Source organism: Echiichthys vipera, assembly GCF_963691815.1.
Source record: "Echiichthys vipera genome assembly, chromosome: 22".
NCBI classification, from domain to species: Eukaryota; Metazoa; Chordata; class Actinopteri; order Perciformes; family Trachinidae; genus Echiichthys; species Echiichthys vipera.
This window is the reverse complement of record NC_139847.1, coordinates 3156370-3177346: the sequence shown is the minus strand read 5'-3', so window position 1 is coordinate 3177346 and position 20977 is coordinate 3156370. Positions and strand designations below refer to the sequence as shown.

Below are 20977 nucleotides of genomic sequence, written 5' to 3'. Positions count from 1 at the left end.
CACAGATGATTTCAGTGTAACTTTTTTGTTCAATGTGCAATTATTTTCCGAGGTACTAAGACAGATGAAGACCATCGGTATTCTGCCAAAATGTGTGTGTGTGTGTGTGTGTGTGTGTGTGTGAAATGAAAACAGAGAGAAGTGGAAAGAGTAAATGTAAGAAGAGATACACACATAATGCACGTAGTGTAAACAATCGCCTCAATCTGATGCTGTATCTGAGTGTGAAAGGGAGCCTTGTCTGGCTGCCTGAGGAACTCCCTTCGAATTGGACTGTGTGTGTGTGTGTGTGTGTGTGTGTGTGTGTGTGTGTGTGTGTGTGTGTGTGTGTGTGAGTGTGTGTGTGTGTGTGAGCAGGCCTGCCAGGCAGACATACTAAACCACTCTACATCCATGTGGCAGCAAAATGTAGCTTGGAAAACAACCCCACTCTTAGACGCGCACACACACACAAAAACACACACACCCCGGGGGCTCCAGAGGCCAGCCGGCGACCTGGTGTGTGTGTGTGTGTGTGTGTGTGTGTGTGTGCTAATGTGTGTGTGTGTGTGTGTGTGTTTGAGTGTGTGTGTGCATGCCACAGTAAAAAGAGGAAGTATACAGGAGCTGTGAAAACAGTTCAGGTCAACAGTTTGCGCCCAGACAGATCGAGAGAGAGAGAGGGAGAGGGAGAGAGAGAGAGAGAGAGAGAGAGAGAGAGAGAGAGAGAGAGAGGGAGAGAGAGAGAGAGAGAGAGAGAGAGACCCTGCAATCTGTAAAGGTTTAAATACTAATACAACATTTAGGTGGTGACCAGAATTAGCGCCAATCCCTCACGAAATTGCACCGTAGAAGCAGCCGAGCGGCAAGATGCGGACCACGATGCAATGCGGCTTTAACAGAAGATTGAGTAAAGTTCAAAAAACCAAATCTCCGAAGTGCACAGCGTAGATAAAATAACGTCAACACCTCATTAAAGAAAAAGGGTCGGAACATCTGAAGCAGCTTAAAGCGCGGTGACAAACTGCAGCTCCAGAAGGTGGGGCGTGTTGAGCCCGAATGCTAATTAGCAGCATTTTTCATCCATAAAAGCCGTCTGGCAATCAAGAGTTTTTTTCAAAGCAACATGAAACAGAGCTGCAAAAAAAAGAGCTTCTGGAGCATCTGTGCTCAATTTGGGCCGAGTTCACACAGAGAGGAACGCTGAGATGTGAGGTGCGTTGCTTCCGCGGGGAAGGGGAGGAAGGGATGAGCCGCAACGGCCCCCGAATCAAACCGCAGACGCTAATTTTCACCTCGCTTTCTGGTCTCCCCCCCGAATTCGCTAGAGGGAGGTTTCACTTCCAGTGCACTTTGTCGAGTCGGAGGTCCGAAAATTCGGTAAGAGAAACGCACATGTGTCGCACCTGTCCAATGAAACACATGCAAAGAATGATTCGATGATCAGTAAAGAACATTTTGGTACGTAACAATACAACAAAACCATCTTCAAAGTCTCTGATGGTTAAATTTAGGCAACTTGCGCTCTTACGCTACATCATGTACAATAATAAATACGTGGGTTACGATGGGAATGTGCGCGGAAAAAGGGACGAGGACAAATGGACCGAATACAGAAAACTGCATCAGAACAGAGGAAGCTTGTCGATATCGGACCTTTACGCTAAACCCTGGATCGTGCTGACGTTTCACTTTCTAACGCCAACACCTGCACACGGTAGCTGTGTTACTGTAAAGGTGGCAGTGATCTGAGGTTGGGGGAAATGAAGATAGTGATGAGACTTATTTGACTGGATCCAATATGTATCTGTGGGAGAAAAGCTCGGCCTGCGGGTTTTAAGCGTCAATTGCTGTTTTATGACTGAACATGAGAGAATATTTGTACAGATTTCTTTATTTTATTTTATTGAGGTATTGATGTTATTATAACTCTGCGCTTTCTTTGGACCATGTCTTCCTCCTCGCCGTGTCTTCTCTTCGTTTAAAGTTCCCAGTGGCGCAGGCGACGCACAACTGTCAGAAACACATGCGGGCATCGACGAAAGGAAGTGTCTCAGGTTTACGATAACAGTTCAAATGTGTTAGCGGTGCTCCACTGAAACAGGTTCTCGATACCAGACGATCGCACACACACACAGTGCTCCATAACAAACTATAACAACAGGAAGATTTCAACACCCCACATTGAGAAGGAATGCTACAGATGAATGGATGGATAGATGGTTAATGTTAATGTTAAATGTATCAAAACTGGATAACTGCAGGGTTTTGAGGGTGTGTGTGTGTGTATCCTGTGAAACCTGCAGCTTCAGTCGGCTGAAGCTGATGTTTGCACACACGACTCACACCACCCCTGCTGAGAGAGGCGCGTCTCCAACAGGAAGCAAACTACCTGCTAAAATTAGGCCGTGAAAGAACTCTGCGTTCACACACGCACACGCACAAACACACACACACACACACACACACACACACACACACACACACACACACACGCACACGCACACGCACACACACACACACACTCACTCACTCAAACACACACACACTCGGCAAATTTTACATTTTATTTTCGAGTTGGAATAAAAATCGATGACTCAGGAGAATATTTAACAATTATTACACATTTAATTTTAATTTTATCACATTATCAACAAATTCTAAATGAAAATACACAATAACTAAAAATAAAATAAATAGCTTAATAGTTGATTGTTCACTATCAGTCAGTTGCTTTAACATTTAAATTAAAAAAAATAATAATAAAATAATAATAAAATATCTAAATAGTGCTGTATGTTCAGTATCAGTTATCTGCTTAACATTAAATAATAATAATAGAATATTTAAGTAGTGTTTGTTCAGTTGCTTTAACATTAAAATAAAATATAATAATAATAATATAATAATATAATAATAATAATAACATATTTAAATAGTGCTGTATGTCCAGTATAAGTTATTTGCTAAAAATTTAAATAATACTAAAAACATAATATCTAAATAGTTGCTGGTTCACTATCAGTCAGTTGCTTAACATTTAAATTAAAAATAAAATATAATAATAATAATAAAATATTTAAATAGTGTTGTATGTTTAGTATCAGTTATCTACTTAACATTTAAATAATAATAAAAATAAAAATAGAATATTTAAGTAGTGTTTGTTCAGTTGCTCAACATGTAAATATAACATAATAATAATAATAAAATATTTAAATAGTGCTGTATGTCCAGAATAAGTTATATAATATATTATACAAATAATAATAGAATATCTAAGTAGTGTTTGTTCAGTTGCTTAACATTAGAAATAAAATTAAAATTAAATAAACAGCTATTTGACACCATTTCAAATCCCCCCCGAGCCTCATTTTCTGTATTAAATATTAAAAATGTACATTTCATATCGTAAAACATTTACACTAATATACATCAGTAGATCCAGAAACGTGTGTGATACATGTATATATGTAGTTTCCAGCAGTGTGAGAGTTACAGTAGCTCTTAACGATTATTCCCTTCAGAATAAAAGACTCTTATCTGCATAATTACAAAAAACACACAGTGCACAAATGAGAGGCCTCATAGCACTGCTTCTTTGGCGCTTATGTTTAGATATGTGGCCCGTGTGTGTGTGTGTGTGTGTGTGTGTGCCTCACAGTCGTACATATCTCTTTCCCCATGAGTAAACTGGGGTCAAACCAGTTAGTGTTGTCACGGCAATTTGCAGTTAGGCCTCCGCGTGTTTGTTTGCTTTGCACGTTTTCCTTTTTTTGGGGGGTGAATTTTATGAATTTGGAGTATGTGTGTACCTGAACATGTATGTGTGTGTGTGTGTGTGTGTGAATGATGTGTTTGTCTGCAAGTGTTGGTGTGTATGCGCCATATGTGTGTGTGTGTGTGTGTGTGTGTGTGTGTGTGTGTGTGTAACACAGTAAGCTGCCCTCAGGCTGATATATATTATTTTCACTCAAACAGCCCATTTACAGTTCTGGGGTCGGCTCCCTATCGCTCTGCCGTGACCCGGACCGTTTAGAGGTCAGCGTCAAAGCTGAACCCAGGTCAGCTTGCTAACTGACTCCAGCTCCGGTCCTCTGGGGGTTTACTGACAGCCGGGCTGCTCAAACAGAGGGGCGGGGGCCTGAAAATGGGCTGTGCGGCCTCTCCTGTTCGGTCCCAGCGTAAAGGAAATCTGAATCCTCTGGCAGCGAGGATGTTCGAACTTTTAAAGCATTAGAAGCTAGCATTAGCATCTGCTGCTAAATGCTCATTGCTGGGGTGTTTCAGCGCAGTTTTAACGCGTTCTTCCGCTGATTTTCTGCAGATTCCAGTCGTAAAAAAGCTGCCAAAGCAACAACGGCTCACGTAAATCATCCATTCAGTTCTTCCTCCGTTTATTCCGACTGGACTGGAAACGTTAAACATGTGAATTCTAACCAGACGATAGCCGCGGTTACTGTACGCGGACGACGTTTCGTCAAAGTTTGGGAGAGGTGGGCTTTTGTAAAGCACGTCTTCACGTGTACGAGAACAAGCGTGCGCACGTGTACGAGCACGAGGCCTACGGCGGTTCTGAGGTCATTTCCTGTGCGCCTGTTGGGACGTAGAAAAAAGAAGGAGGGACCATGCGCGGACATTTAAAACAATGGCGGCGAAAGGTTCACGTTGGTGTGATGCGGAGGTGGAGTGTTTACTGCAGATTTGGTCGATGAAAAGATTCAAAAACAGTCGACAAGACGCACAAAAACTCAGAGGTCTACGGAAAGATCTGGAAACAAAGCCACGCATCGCCATGACGTCATCAATGCGTGTGACGTGTTACGGAGTGATGACGTATAGGCAGCAAGAAGCATTCTCCGAGGCCCAGGTAGTGTGAGTACAAACGGGTGAACTCGAGTGAAGTCCTTCTGATAAGAGATTCCAACTTAACGTTTAACGAAGCGATCTGATGAAAAAACGTATCAAACACTTCTTCGTACAACTCATCGTTTGACACTTTCGACTGTCAACGACCCTTAAATCTCCGAAGTTCAGCCACAGACCAGTTTTGTTTCGATGCTGCCTGGCTTCTGTCTCTTCTAGGACGCACGATGCATCCATTTTCTTCTGCTTACCCGGGGCGTTGTCGCTGGACAAGTCCCTCTTTCCAGCAACGTTTTCCAGCTCTTCATGGGGAAACTGGAAGCCCCATGTATGGCAAAGAATACATTTAGTCCAACTAGATCGGATCTACGTGGTTATTGGCACTAAAGTTTACCTATTGAACAAATTACCAAAGGCTTACACGACCCCTCGCAACCCGATTGGCCGAGACTCCTCTTATGAACGGGTCCAGACGCACATCAGAAGTGTTGAACTATATTTCTAAAAAGGACGAACCGATCAACGACGATCACATCCTTTAAGACCCACATCGAGATCCTTGTGTATTCCTTCGTTCCTGTCGTTTCAGGATGATTTATTTCACTTACTGTACCTGAAGAATGTTTTGAAAACCTTCGACCTCCACGTTTTATTGGTTGACGTTAAAGCTGAACTCGGATCACGTCCTAAAGGCATCCTGAATCAGTCTTCATTGAATTAACCTGGCGTACACGGGGGCTTCTTAAACATCTGCAGTCTGCTACCTTCCACGTATGAGTTGACTTTTAGCTGCGAGCCGAGACGATGGAAACATCTGTAACTTTTAGCATGTGGGGACTCACCAGAAAAGGTCTCTTTGGGCCCCAAACCACAGAGAGGGAGAGAGAAAAAAAAGACTTACTCGGAGCTTTTAGAGGTGAAGATCAAAGCTGGAGTGAAGGTCAGATCCTAAAGGCTGCTGTAAATTAATAGCGAGCGTAAAAATCAGTCGTAAGAACCGCTGACGAGCTTAAACTTGAAAGGTTCTGGGTCACTTTTCTGTCTGCGTTACAAAATACCATCATTTGGCAGCTTATAGAGCCGGTTTTGGAGAATTTGGTCGCTGCAACTTTACAAAGCATCCTTAAGAAGTGAAGAAATAGTTAAACAAACCCCACGTCTCTTAAGATTACGTCTCTTAGGGCGCACTCACACTGTCCATCCGTACCGTACGGGTAAAGTCTAGTTTGACCAGTGTGAGTGCAACCGCACCGCGTCTAGGAGCGGCACGCTTGCCGGCCACGGTCCTTTTCGGAGAGGTGGGCTTTAGTAAAGCACGTTTGCACGTGTACGAGCACGAGCACGAGGCCTACGGCGGTTCTGAGGTCATTTCCTGTGCGCCTGTTGGGACGTAGAAAAAAGAAGGAGGGACCATGCGTGGACATTTAAAACAATGGCGGTGAAAGGTTCATGTTGGTGTGATGCGGAGGTGGAGTGTTTACTGCAGATTTGGTCGATGAAAAGATTCAAAAACAGTCGACAAGACGCACAAAAACTCCGAGGTCTACGGAAAGATCTGGAAACAAAGCCACGCATCGCCATGACGTCATCAATGCGTGTGACGTGTTACGGCGTGATGACGTATGAACAGCAAGAAGCATTTGCGCGAGGCCCAGGTAGTGTGAGTACAAACGGGCCTGGAGGGGGGGATAAGGACCCTAAAGCACCGGGCACGGGACGGACGCACAGTGGGATGGCGCCCCTAAAACCCTCAGAGCTCTAAGATTGATCTTTATGTCTCCTGTGTGTCTAGGGTTCGGGCTTCCACGCGTCGAGGAGGCAGAAGTACGGCAACGTGTTCAAGACCCACCTGCTCGGTCGCCCGCTCATACGGGTGACGGGGGCCGAGAATGTGCGCAAGGTGCTGATGGGCGAGCACACGCTGGTGACAGTGGACTGGCCTCAGAGCACCGCCACGCTGCTGGGACCCAACTCACTGGCCAACAGCATCGGAGACATCCACCGCAAGAGGAGGAAGGTCAGTAATACACACACGCGCAAATACACGCATGCACATGTTGAAGACTGGTGTCATATGAGGGTAAAGACGACTTTCCATTTCCTGCAGTGTTTGAATCTGGTTTAAAGCAGCCATGCTAAAGCAACATGCCACTGATGATTTGATCAAAACTCATCCCTTTAAGTGTCAAAGTGGGCTCTGAAAGGTTTGACTCTCTCTCTCTATAAGTTTCTGCACAAAGAAAGATTTCTGCGATACTCTGTACGAAGTCCGAATTGAATGCATTCGTGCACTGCATTCAAATCTCTGTCTTGTTCAACACATCCTCATAAATATTATTATTACGGCTTTGATTCATACAGCGCCTTTCTCAGTGCTCAAGGTACTTTACAGAGTCCAGGTTCATTCATTCACACAGACACACATGCTGGTGGTAAACTACGCAGTAGTCACAGCTGCCCTGGGGCAGACTGACGGAAGCGTGGCAGCCAATCAGCGCCTACGGCCCCTCCGACCACCTCCTCAAACATACAGCAGTCGCACACATTCACACGAGGTGAGGTGGGTGAAGTGTCTCGCCCAAGGACACAACGACCATGACACCAAGTAGGGCAGGGCGGGGATCGGACCGAGCCACAGTGACTAAGTCATTTGCCAGTGACTCGCAAAACGACACGCATGACTGAGCTATTTAACGCTGTGAAATGGACATGTTTTAAACACGTCATTGTCGTCGGGGATCTGGGTTGGTTAGGTTTAGGCAGCAAAACGACTTGGTTAGGTGTCGGTGAAGAACACGCGTCGACTTAGAATTAGTTAAAAAGTATTTTACGGACGTGAACACGTGACTACGTCTAGAGCTCACGTCCGCAACAACGTCGGTTTAACTTTAAAAGAGTCAACGTTGAATCTTAGTTTCACATGAACACCGGACTCCTAGGGGGAAAGTCCTGCGTCCGTCTGTTAAAAAAGGAGTCTTCAGACACACACGCACACACACACACACACGCACACACACACACACACACACACACACACACACACACACACACACACACACACACACACACACACACACACACACACACACACACACACACACACACACACACACACACACACAGAAAGAAAGAGAGAGTATCAGTGTAAAGCTATCCTGTCCTTTCCCGTCTTATCAGCAGTGTTCTGGCTACTGAAGCGTGAGAACGACCCCTCCATCTCCATCCCTCAATCCTCCTTTCCCCTCATCTACATAGAGAGAGAGGGAGAGAGAGAGGGAGAGAGAGAGAGAGAGAGAGAGAGAGAGAGAGAGAGAGAGATTCCAGTCAGCAGATCTTTCTTTTTTCCTCTCTTCTCTGCTTTATTTCTTTATTTATTCTGATTTTTTTGCTCTTTCTTATCCACCTTCTCTCTCTCTTTGCTTCCTCTCTCTTCTCTCTCTCTCTCTTTTCCGTGCCAGGACCATTTCAGGTAATCAGCCACTTACCTCTCCCTCCTATTATCCCGTTATCCCCGGGGCACATACCTTTACTCTCACACACACACACACACACAGACACAGACACAAAGTCACAGATAAACACACAAAGAACAAAAAGGAGAACGAGAGTCCGCTGTGTTTTCCTGTAAATCAGTCTCTACTTTCTCTCTCTGGATGCTCGATGGAGGGGGAGAGGAAGGAGGGAGGGAGGTTTTTCCTTATGCAGGGGTTTGGATTTGGGGTCAGGTTTCGTTACTGTGCTGCCCGGGGACGGTGAGGGGTCGGCTGGGTCTAATCTGGGCTCTGATCCCCTCTCCTCTCCCTGGAGACCCCGGCACTAACCTCATGTAATGACCCCTGATTAGGAAGGCTGCCTCCAACACAGCACAAAGAGGGGCTTTCTGTGGGGGCTCACACACACACACACACAAACACACACACACACACACGCGCACACACACACGCGCACACACACACACACACACACACACACACACACACGCACACACTCAACCCCAACATGCAGAGACGGGTACAAGCGAATGTCTCTCAGTTGGAAGGTTTGAGCCGACCACACTGCTGATGTGCCTTTGAGCTAAACGAAACACTCTCATACCTGCTGTCGTCGTGTCCGTGACCTCTGACCCTCCCGAGGAGGCAAAAGGAAAGAGGTTTTCCCCTCAGAGGTCAAGTGAGTGTGACCGTATTGGCTCCACCTGATGTAGTTTCTCTAAATACTGCTCTGGGCTTTTAAAGCAGGTCTAAAAGTTCTTGCGTTATTATTATATCGCACAGCGTTTCCCTCCAAAGTCCCACCCTCTTCCCTTACCTGATCTCAGATGCACCGTTGAGAGAGGAATGGTGCGTTCAGGTACCATGGGAAGTCCGAATTTTCGGACCTCCAACTAGGCAAAGTGCACTGGAACGCCTGTCAAAGTGAAAGCTCCTACTAGCGAATTCGGGCGAGATCGACCGACCTGAATAATGAGAATTGAATGTTGATAAGTTTCAACACCTGGTGGCTTTAACTGTAAACCTGTGGGTGGTGTTATTAGATGCTCAGACATAGCGCTCAAGCATTAAGAGGTCCTCACACCAGACTTTCACCCAGGAGGCCACGGTTAGTGTCCTGTTCACGTCCCGTGTGTCACTGCTGTTACACTACAAATGCACTTATTTCTAACCCCATCAGCGATCTCTTCTGAACCCGAACCACGTGGTTCTGTTGCCTAAACCTAACCGAAAGGGAAGTAAGGAAGTGTAAAAAAGCTCTCATGTGCGTACGTATGTATCTCCGTAAGTGTGAGGCTTAAAGTTTTGCTCAATGGCACCTCGACAGACCACGTGGCGGCTGCTGTTGTGGGAATCAAGTCGCATCATTTCGATAACAGGAGGGTCGACAAACAGGGAGAGATGAAGGAAGGAGAGGAGGGGAGAGAGGTCAGGTGGGCAGTTTTCAAGACTTATATTGTGTGTGTGTGTGTGTGTGTGTGTGTGTGTGTGTTGGCAGCGCTCCCTCCTGTTTTCTGGGTAATAAAACTAAGTCAACAGCAAAAGCGAAACAACATCGACTGGAGAGAAACAAATGAGCGACTGGCTGTTACCGTCTGACCCACTGGACCAGAACTGCTCCTGTGTGTGTGTGTGTGTGTGTGTGTGTGTGTGTGTGTCTAACCCTCCTTGTGGTTTTCGTACGGAAAAACAATCTTCACACTGCACATTAGCCTTTCGCTGGATCAACAGAGGCAGCCAGTTTCCATATAACCCCGTGTTAAGCTAGGAAACTAACTCCCTCAAAGAGCAGCGGCAGCCTGGTTTTTCCACTACGGGCCGGCCGGGGCCAAACGGGGCCAAACGGGGCCAGCCAGCGCTCACACATCATCCTTGTCTCAAAAGACGGCATCAGACGTATGTATTTCTGCAGCGCACAGACAGTTTATCACTTTGGTCTCCACATCAAAGCGAGGAGATCAGGATTTGGAACGCGTGTCGCTGCTTTTGCCTTAAAATTTGAACGCAGAAGTCAGTTATAAAGACAGACTTCTCCACTCGTGTCGAGGGAATGACAATAGCTAGAGAGGCGGGGACAACGTCACACGCCCGCGGACACATTTTCCTTAAATTCCCTAATGTTTCTGGGTCAAACCCGGGCTCTGGCTCGTCTTAAATGTCCCTGCACACCACAAGGTCTTCGTAAAGGTCCGGTATTCTGCTCTTACTTGTATTTTGGGTTTCTACTAGAACATGTTTACACGCTTTAATATTTAAGAACACGTTATTTGTCTCATCATGTCTGTCTGAATATACCTCCGTCTAAAACGCTGCAGCGGTCTCTTTAAGGGCGCACTCACACTGTCCTTTCGCACCGGGCCAAAACAGGTTTTCCGGGTCAAGCCGAGTGCGTTTGACCAGTGTGAGTGCAACCGCTCCGCGCATAACTGCGGCACGCTGGCCGTCCACGGCCCGTCTGAGAGAGGTGGGCTTTAGTAAAGCGCGTTTGCACATGTACGAGTTTAATTCAAAATAATTAAAAGGCATGACAGCTTCACTTTTTTACAATATAGGGCCTTTAAAATGAGCTAAAACTACTGTAAATACATTAAATGGGTGTTTGTTTGGATTGGCATTTGATGCATTTCTACGCTGGAGGGCTTCAGTCGACCTTGAGTGGGGATCGGACCCCGGACCGTTATTATTTATCGCTTTATTTCACATTGACAGCGTGCAGTAATCAACATAACTGCAAATGTGCCGGTGTTGGAAGAAATTTCAACAGTTCCTCAGTTGCTCAGCTTGCAAACGACACAAATCTGACCTTTCTTCCTTTGTCCGATAAGCAAATACGTGATTAAGAGGTCCGTCTTTAGCGCGCCCAACACACAGTTCATGTGTTTACACACACAAACACACAATATATATGTATACACACACAAACACACAGTACGGGTGCTGTACACATGCGGAGGTGGCCTCAGTAAGCCCTACATGACCTGCAGTGGAAAAACGTCCCTCTATACTGAAATAACAGCGGGTGAATCCAAGTTAGACGCATGCACACACACACACACACACACACACACACACACACACACACACACACACACACACACACACACACACACACACACACACACACACACACACACACACACACACACACACACACACACACACACACACACACACACACACACACACACACACACACACACACACACACACACACACACACACACACACACACACACACACACACACACGCAAATACCCAGTGTGTTGACAGTGGCAGCCCGTTCTTTATTTTCACCCCTCTGACATACCTCTCGCTCGTGCTTTTCTGCTCCTCCGCTGCGTAAACCTCCCTCGTTCTCTCTCTCTCTCTTTCCTCCCCTTTCCACATTTTCCTTCCCCCTTGTTTTTCTTTTATTTCTTTTTTTGGAACCATCCCTCCGTCCCTAAATTTAGGGAAAAAGGAGAAACACAGACAGGCGGGGTGAGATTGGACAGGAATAACAATAATAATAAGAGAAAGGGACACGTGGAGGGATTTGAACCGACATCTGCCTCAATTTAAGTGTCACTTTTAGCCCGACGTCCTCAACCTGTTTTCTTTCCGTGCGTGCGGGCCAGTTTTCCCCTTTCCCTGCTCTATCCGTGTTTTTCTCGCCGTGATGATCAGGGAGGAAAATAAAGGCGCCACAAATGTTTTAGAACAAGTTAAAGCTGCTTTGAGCAAGATGTGAAGTGAAACCAGTGGGCTGCTCTGCATGCGAACCCTCCTGTGTGCGTGTGTGTGTGCGTGTGTGTGTTCATGCATGTGTGTGTGTTCCTTCTCATCACCAGTAGAGGGCACCGCGGAGTCGAACTGGACTGAAGCCCACCCTGTCTGCCCCCTCTTTGCTCAGTTGAATCCGTCTCTGAGGTCAAATTTAGAAGCAAAGACGCACGAATGCTGAGTGTAAATACAGTTTTTCTACATCCAGGTGAACACACACCCACGACCATTACACTACAAAGTCAGAGTATTAGATTTAAACATTGTTAAAATACTGTAGTGGTGCAAGAAATAGTGCACTGTAATAATAATAGAAGAAGAAGAAGAAGAAGAATTACTTTATTTATACCGCAACAGGGAAATTTAATTTTTTTCACTCTTATTATTAATCATGCTACACACACACACACACACACACACACACACACACACACACACACACACACACACACACACACACAGGCCGGAAATACACACACATGCACAGACAGGATCTATATACATGCAATTAAGGAGAGATGTCAGAGCGAGGGGGCTGCCAGTGACCGGCGCCCCGAGCGGTTGGGGATTCGGTGCCTTGCTCAACAGCACCTCGTGCCCAGGAGCTGAACTGGCACCTCTCCAGCCACCAGTCCACACTTCATACATGGTCCGCACAGGGACTTGAACCAGCGACCCTACGTCCTGTGTTCGAAATTGCACTAAACCCTCCTGTTGCCCTCAAATTTTACTAACATCTGGAAAATGATCAGAATCAATGTGTGACTCAAGTGAAGTCCGGTACATTATGTTTTTATTTAACAGAATAATACGGGGCACGGTGCGGAAGGACAGTGTGAGCGCGCCCTTAGTGACTGCAGGGATATTTTCATGGAGTAAAAAGTCAAATATTGAGGTTACGATCGGAGCCAGTGCTGCAAAACTTAACATTTGTTAACGGTCCTCCAGCTGAAATAACACACGCATTATTGAAACAGTAGTGGATGTAAAGGAAAATACAGGAAAGTTGTTGTTTTTTATTGCTGGTGTGATCCTGTTAACATGCTTTAAGATGAATGATGAGCAGAAATAATGTGATTTAGATTGAGCCGCCTGTGTTGCATTTTTTGGGGGTAACCTTGACTCCACCTGGCAACCTTAAGCTCGCCAACAACGCAAATCCCTTTCCTGATCCGACGTGATGATGGAGGCAAAGGAGAGACGTATGGACTGCTTGTTTGACTTAGAGAAAAGGAATAAAGAAAGGTTGAAATGTAAAGGATGGATGAAGGGGCAGGGAGAGACGGGAAGAGGTGGGAGTAAAGAGAGAGAGAGAGAGAGAAGGAGGGAAAGGAGGGCAGAGAGAAGAATAAAGGAGTCTTTACATGTCTGTGGAACCAGCAGCTCGCAGCACTTTCACATAATTTAAGACATATGGACGTTATTAGGACGACCGTGTCTGTGTGTGTGTGTGTGTGTGTGTGTGTGTGTGTGTGTGCGTTACTATATCAGTGTGTGTGTGTAAGAGTCTGGGAGTGTGTGTGCGACAGTGTGTGTGTCTTTAAGCCTGTGTCTTTGCGCTGCAGGCTACAGAAGACAGTCACGTTTTTGTGGTGCAGCGAAATGACTGAACAAACCCCCCCCCCCCCCTGCACACACACACACACACACACACACACACACCACCATCACCCCGTCCCAGAGTGACACTGCATAAAAAAAACTGTGTTTGATTGGCAGCAGCCAGGCCGTGCAGAGAGATACCGTATGCATGTGTGGGTTCGTCTGACCTGTAGTTACCTCTCAGAGTCTTGGCCTCCCGTCCGCGCACACACACACACACACACACACACACACACACACCACACACACACACACACACACACACACACACACACACACACTGCGACAGACTGACTCACTGGTCCTACAGTAGCTCAACCCTGCTGCTCCGACTATTTATGAATGTGTGTGTGTGTGTGTGTGAGTGTGTGTGTGTGTGTAGGAATAGGCAAAGTACTCACCCAAATTGACCAATTATACATAATCCAGAGCAGACGGGTTAAATGGCTAAATTCACCACGTTACACAACCTCCTTTGGCTTAACGAATGTTTCCCCGGTGATTCTGAAACATGTTCGATTACTTTTGTAGTGGCGAGCGATCAACACAGCGGACTAACGGCGGGCTCAGTCACAGATACGTAGTTGAGTCGTGGATTTTAAACCACCGGCCGTTGATCGGAAAACTGATTCAATCATGAAATGACTGACTAAACAACCAATTACAGTTCAACTTACTGATGAAGGAACCCACGGATTGAATGACCACGTGACCAGCGGCGTCTCAAACACAAATGAGTGAAAAACTGACCACATAACCACACGAGTAATTGACTTAATGACTTAATAAATCGTCAAATTACTCAAATGACAAGAGATAACTCGATGTAACTGACTAAAAGTTTGACCAGTTAACCATCGAAGGCCGTGTTCACACCTGGATCTAACGCGTTTCGGGTTCGAGCTTGAGATCCGATCATTCAGACCACGTTAGAGGGGTCCTGGGCCACATCGAAGGGCCGCCTACTCAAATGATGTCCTCTACGGGGAAGTAGAACATTCTCAAATTACAGCAGTTGGCTTTTTGCACGACGTCCTGCAGAGATATATTGCGAGTGCATCAAACAACTTGATTTCTTCTTCTGGCAGACTAGACACAGGAAGTGCATCGCAGCCTTTCGCAAACAGAAATCATGTACGTGGTTGTTTGCAAATAGAGTGGGTGAAGTGAGATCCGATCACAAATGGTCACCAAAGACGCGTTCCAATGCTAGGTGTGAACGGACGTAGGTAGAGCTGTCCAAGTGTGATCGGATCAGCCGAGACTAGAGAAATGTGAGGTCTTTGTCCTTCTTTGTCCCCCTCGCTCCCCGATTCAAAGCCAGGCCGACATAGATGACCTCGGGCATGCTTCGAACTCATGGTACCGAAGCGATTTGGAACGGGAGATGTAGGCAGGTCTGGAAAGGGCCTTGGCGTCAAACAATTAAGACAGAAGTAGACGGCCTTCTTCGGGGCAATAAAGCAAATGTACACCCTTGTATTAACGTGCAAAAACAGCAACTCCAATGGGACAATCGATGTTATTTTGGAAACACTGGAAGACAGTTTACTGACGCATCATTCCTCCAAGTTTAATCTAAATCTAGTGAGTGGTATCCAAAGCCCTACTGCGAACCCTGCACAATGGACGAACCAACAGTGACCAATCTTTCATACCATTCTCCGCACTCTCAATAGACTGCAAAGCGGACAAAAGGCATGGTCCGCCTTGTGTCTTCTCCTCAGACTGTTTTGAGGTCAGGTAGCGTATGTAATCCCCTGTGGTCGGGGTTGGAGAGGAGGTCATGTAAGCTGATCTGCGACCAGCGGCCCCCAATGTGCGGCAGCAGAGGAAATGTAGCGCTGCTAACGTCTTAGAGCGCCCTGTGATCTGCACTAACCTCTCCCTCACACGCACACAGCATATATATATATATACCCATACGGCTCATACAACGTAACTCACACACTTCCACGCACACAGCACCAGCTCTGTGGACTATTGTTCATTCATTCTGAGGGAAACGGAGGGAGGGAAGCAGGGTTCGGAGGAATGATGAGAGAGAGAGAAGGAGAGAGAGAGAGAGAGAGGCAAGAGGGCAACAGAGGAGAAAGAAAATGAGAGGAAAATGAGGTAGAGGACAAAATAAGAGCATGAGTGCCCAACTGATGGTTTGGTGGCTGAAACATCAACCTCAGGAACCACATGTACCCCTCACTGGCCTGGGTTCAAATCCCACTAGAAGCTCCTTTCTTCCTTTTCAGCCTCCATTATGTCTCAATGAAAAGCAGCAGGAACACTTTGTCTTTATAGCCATGTTATTTCAGTGTATTAACTTATTGAAAACACATTACAAATACACAATGAAGTCATTTTCTTTGCGGATGACGTGCTTTTAAAAAAAAAGAAGCTATAAATTCAGTTCAATTTTAGTACAAACACACTTTGGTGTAATGGTTTTGCAAAGGTTAACAAATGGACAACGTTAAAAAACCTATTTACGGATATTCAGCAACATCCTGTGACCAACAGTAAAGTCTACATTGTGTAGTTGAGTTGATCTGCGTTGTTTTAAAATGTACAAGCAAAGAAAAGACCCCACAACCATAAAACACACCAGCCAGGGTGCAATTATGAGATTGCCCAGGTTAGAAAATAAATAAAGAGCTCATAAAATAACTACTTAAAAATAAACAAAAAATAATAAGGGAACTAACGAGGCGAGACAAATCAACCCACATGTTAACTAGCCTTTCCATAACGACTGTAAGGCTGTTGTGAACCAACCGCGGATCGTTAGGGAAAAGTATTCGTCTCCAATATAAAAAGTGCTTGTTGAGATGTTCTAGTCTCATTTCATTGGGCGGAAAACTCAAACCATGTGTACAAGTTTGCTGAACTTGCTCTACAATGTTCTGCATTGCCCTCCTGCAATTATAACGATCAGATAAAAACTAGTATTGTAACTTCTGTCACGCTCAAATGAAAGAATTAGACAATCCTCTAAGACTTTAACACTGTAGTCTTTAACACTCATTGGTAAAAAAACCCTAAACTCAGTGGGGCGGTCATGTAAACCATCCTCTAGACTAAATTGTGACTGATTGAGGGAGAGCTCAAAAGGTTAAATGCACACGAATGTTATTCATCCAAATAAAGCTAAGTGTTAGTGACTGATTCATATTAATATAAAAGCCCCGTTCTAGTCCAGTCCGCTCATTTTTACCCTCTTCTCTCCGATGTTCTCCACCTCTAAATCATTCCCGAGACTGTTTTAACGGCAGTTTTGGAGGTTAAATCTGCTGGAATGTTATTTGTCCAAACAACACTGACGACTGGTGACTGATTCATACTAAGAAATACTACGAGCAGCCAGGAAAGACTTAACTCTTGCCCCCCCTCCTTCTCCTCCTCCTCTGTCTTGCTCTTTCTGCCTGTCATTCCAGTTCTGCTGACTACAGGGGAAAACCTCCACAATGTATAAGTCTCTGTACAGAGGGAGGAAAATAAGGAATAAGGGACGGGCATCGCAGAAAATTAACAAGAACGAAAAACACGATGGAAAGTCTTGGATAGAAAACGTTGTAGGGATTGAAGGATTAACTGTGCATAACCAAGAGCACTGACTTAAAGACATTGTTGTAGTAAGTGAAATACCATCACATTTCGGAGTTTTGTTCGTCATTTGAATGCTCATGTGTCACCTACATGAAAAGTCATAGAATCAACAACATTATTAAAATTGATCCTCAGGGATTAATAAATGCTTATACCAAATTTCATGGCACTCCATCCTATACTTGACGAGACATCAGTAAAAACCATAAACATGAACCTCATGGTGGCATTGGACAAACGTCAGGGGATCACCAAAGTCAGTAGGATTAATCTTCCAGGAACCTTGGATATCTGTACCGCGTGCAATCCAGCTGAAAGATATTTAGATCAGTTTGGACCGATGACACACCAACAACTTTGGTGCAACAACATCCAATGAGCCACACAACCAGCATGGCTAAAAGCAGTTTCCTTTTCAGCTATCCAAATAAGTGTTGCACTGCATTTGGTGAAGACTGGATTGATAAATGTATATATAGCAGAAAGATCGAGGTCGCGGGTACAAGCGGCCGAAATGTGTTTCCTCAGGAGGGGGGCTGGAGTCTCCCTTAGAGAGAGGGGGAGAAGTTCAGCATCCGTGAGGAACTCGGAGTAGAGCCGCTGCTCCTTTGTGTTGAAAGGAGCCAGTTGAGGTGGTTCAGGGTCATCTGGTAAGGATGAACCCTGGGCGCCTCCCTAGGGAGGTGTTCCAGGCACGTCCAGCTGGGAGGAGGCCTCGGGGAAGACCCAGGACCAGGTGGAGAGATTAGATCTCCACACTGGCCTGGGAACGCCTCAGGATCCCCCAGTTAGAGCTGGTTAATGTGGCCCGGGAAAGGGAAGTTTGGGGTCCCCTGCTGGAGCTGCTGCCCCCGCGACCCGACCCCGGATAAGAGGCTGAAGATGAGATGAGATATATAGCAGAATAAAGCTGTGTGTCCTGTTAGTCTGGATTTGCCAAGCTCGGGGGATTCCTAAAGATATTGTGCTTGTCTGCTACTTTGTGTATATTTGCTTCATCAGTGCTTTAGCCCTCTGGTTTGACTGCTGCTTGTTCCAACACAAATGTCTCTTTGCTTTCTGTCTGTCTGCCAAGTCCTACAATTTATGAGCATTTAATGAACATCTCAGTTGATCGTTATCTGCGTCTGAATAGCATGCGTCATGGAACAGACAGGTGCGGTCGCATTGTAAATGACACCTCTCTCGCTCTGTCTCTGCAGGTGTTTGCCAAAGTGTTCAGCCACGAGGCCTTGGAGTCCTACCTCCCAAAAATCCAGCAGGTCATCCAGGAGAGCCTCAGAGTGTGGAGCTCCAATCCCGAGCCCATTAACGTCTACAGGTACGGTGGGGGTCCTATAGTGTAGAAACACATTCATAAAAGATAGAAAAGTCCTTGTTAGGCTCATCGCTACAAGAAGAAACACAATCTAAGGAAACAATGACATAATGAGCTAGAAAGATCATCACTAAAGGCACAACAACTGCGTAAAGAGCAGGACGGTATAAGAGGCATGGCGTTGTTGTTTTAGGCCAGCATGCGTTGGAGAGGTCATTATCAGTTTCTACCCATGGCAATAAAGTGAAACATCATCAGCGTACGTAGGAACATCCAGTCTGCAGGAGTCATAACACAAGTACATTTCAAAAGTTCAGGTTGCTAAAAAATGTGTGGTGCAAGAACACTTAGGAGAAATGGGTCTAAATGCAACTGAGGATCTTTGAATGCAACTGAGGATCTTTGAATGCAACTGAGGATCTTTGAATGCGACCGAGGTCCTGACTGGTTTTCTTTCCACAGGGAGAGTCAGAGGCTGTCGTTCACCATGGCGGTTAGGGTGCTGCTGGGATTCAGGGTGTCGGAGGAGGAGATGAGGCATCTGTTCTCAACCTTCCAGGACTTTGTTGACAACCTGTTCAGCCTGCCTATAGACCTGCCGTTTAGTGGCTACAGGAAGGTATGTGTTGACATCCTCATGTGGTCTAGTCTAGCTGTACACGTGTGCTTTTGGCCCATTGTGCTAGTTGCTAATCTAATGGTCCTGTGAATGTGTTTTGCAGGGTATCCGTGCACGAGACACGCTGCAGAAAAGCATAGAGAAGGCCATCCGGGAGAAGCCGTTGTGTTCCCAGGGGAAGGATTACAGCGATGCTCTGGACGTCCTGATGGAGAGTGCCAAAGAGAACGGCACTGAACTCACCATGCAGGAGCTCAAGGTAACACATCTATGCACAAAAATCCCCAAAGGTGTGAAAACACACGCTGGAGAGATGCCAGACACACAAGAAGCCACTCAATCACACATGGGAACATTAACACATTACAGGAGAGATACCCGCCAGCTCTGATGCGTATAGGTATTCAAACACACACTTTAAGAACACACTCACTGTTTACCTAATGAAGTGAAGCCAAAGGGAACCTGTGCTCGCTAACCGAACACACCTATAATCACAATTATCTTAATTTCTCCAACAAATCATCTTGGCATCATAAGCAATGAAGGTGACTTATGATACACATCTTTATTTAAAATATGACTGCAGGGATGCTGATGCCCATAGGCAGAGAGTATTAGTATAACACACACATGGACAGGCACACCCTCTATTTACCTATTAAAGTAATTCTGAGGAATTCTGTGGAAACTCAACTCTCTCTGGCTCTCTGTGGTTTCTGGGTTAAGTCCAGGGCCAAAAATAAGTCAACACTCCCCCTGCTAGGGGTCTGAAAGAGGCCTCCTGTACGCACACACTCACACACACACACATATACAGTATTTAAATACACACACAAATTGAACTGGGTAGCCCCTGTCGCAGAGGCCCAGGCTGAAGCACTCTCCAGCAGTTTTCTGACACACACACACACACACACACATATATAACACACACACACACACACACACACACACACACACACACACACACACACACACACACACAGAGTGTTTTGACGCAGATGATGGCAGATGAGAGGTTTATAATGAGAGTTGCGCTGCCCAGCCTCTGTGTTATTTATTCCACTGCCTTCATAATGGGCTTGAAGCGGCACGCTTAATGTTGTTATTGGATTTAAACTTCATATTTCCAAATAAACTACTTTTCAGGAATTTAAAACAACATACTTTTAGTATGTATTTGCCTTTTGGCACTTTGTCATTACGAAACAGATGGCGAGCTTGAGGTGTGGGGTGGTGGATTGGTGCCAACAGTTAGGTTGAGGTCTCGGGTTGCTCACAATTTCGCTTGATGATTATTTAAAAAAGAAAATCATCTAAATTCCACTGACAACCAACTGAAAAACACCTTTTCTACAGTGTTAAAATGTGCATTTTGTATCGCTACTATCTCAAAAACAGTAATTGTGTCAAAGGGTTGAACATTTAGCTAATGTCCACCCTTCAGCACATAATACTGCCATCTATATTTCCACTCTCCAGACCCGTTTATGCAAGTGACGAGCAATTAGTCCATCAGGAGCTGAGGTAGAAACTAGTTGGCATGTCCACAAAGTAAAGACAAATCAACTCAAAGGCCCTCAGAACAGTTCTGCTGAGTTATTTTGTGCTCACGCTAAAATTACACTTTAATTTCCATATCAGGGACGGGCTTTTCCCGACTCTGGTTGAGTGGTGAATGGTAATAGGGACAGGTTTGGAGACTGTGTTTGGAGGGTGTACATAGAAAAGTTGTT

General features: G+C 45.6%; 2 protein-coding genes across 2 annotated transcripts in view; both read left to right on the top strand.

Moving 5' to 3' along the window:
- The window catches only part of exoc6b (exocyst complex component 6B), a 344934-nt gene that overhangs the window by 149894 nt on the left and 174063 nt on the right, over positions 1–20977 (top strand). The gene's annotated exons all lie outside the window — the stretch shown is intronic.
- cyp26b1 (cytochrome P450, family 26, subfamily b, polypeptide 1) overlaps positions 1–20977 on the top strand; it is a 40705-nt gene that overhangs the window by 14977 nt on the left and 4751 nt on the right. Inside the window, exons 2-5 of the mRNA XM_083937070.1 lie at positions 6638–6862; positions 18504–18622; positions 19082–19238; positions 19342–19497. Of these exons, the coding sequence (XP_083793196.1) occupies positions 6638–6862; positions 18504–18622; positions 19082–19238; positions 19342–19497 (657 nt within the window). The remainder of the gene's footprint in view (positions 1–6637; positions 6863–18503; positions 18623–19081; positions 19239–19341; positions 19498–20977) is intronic.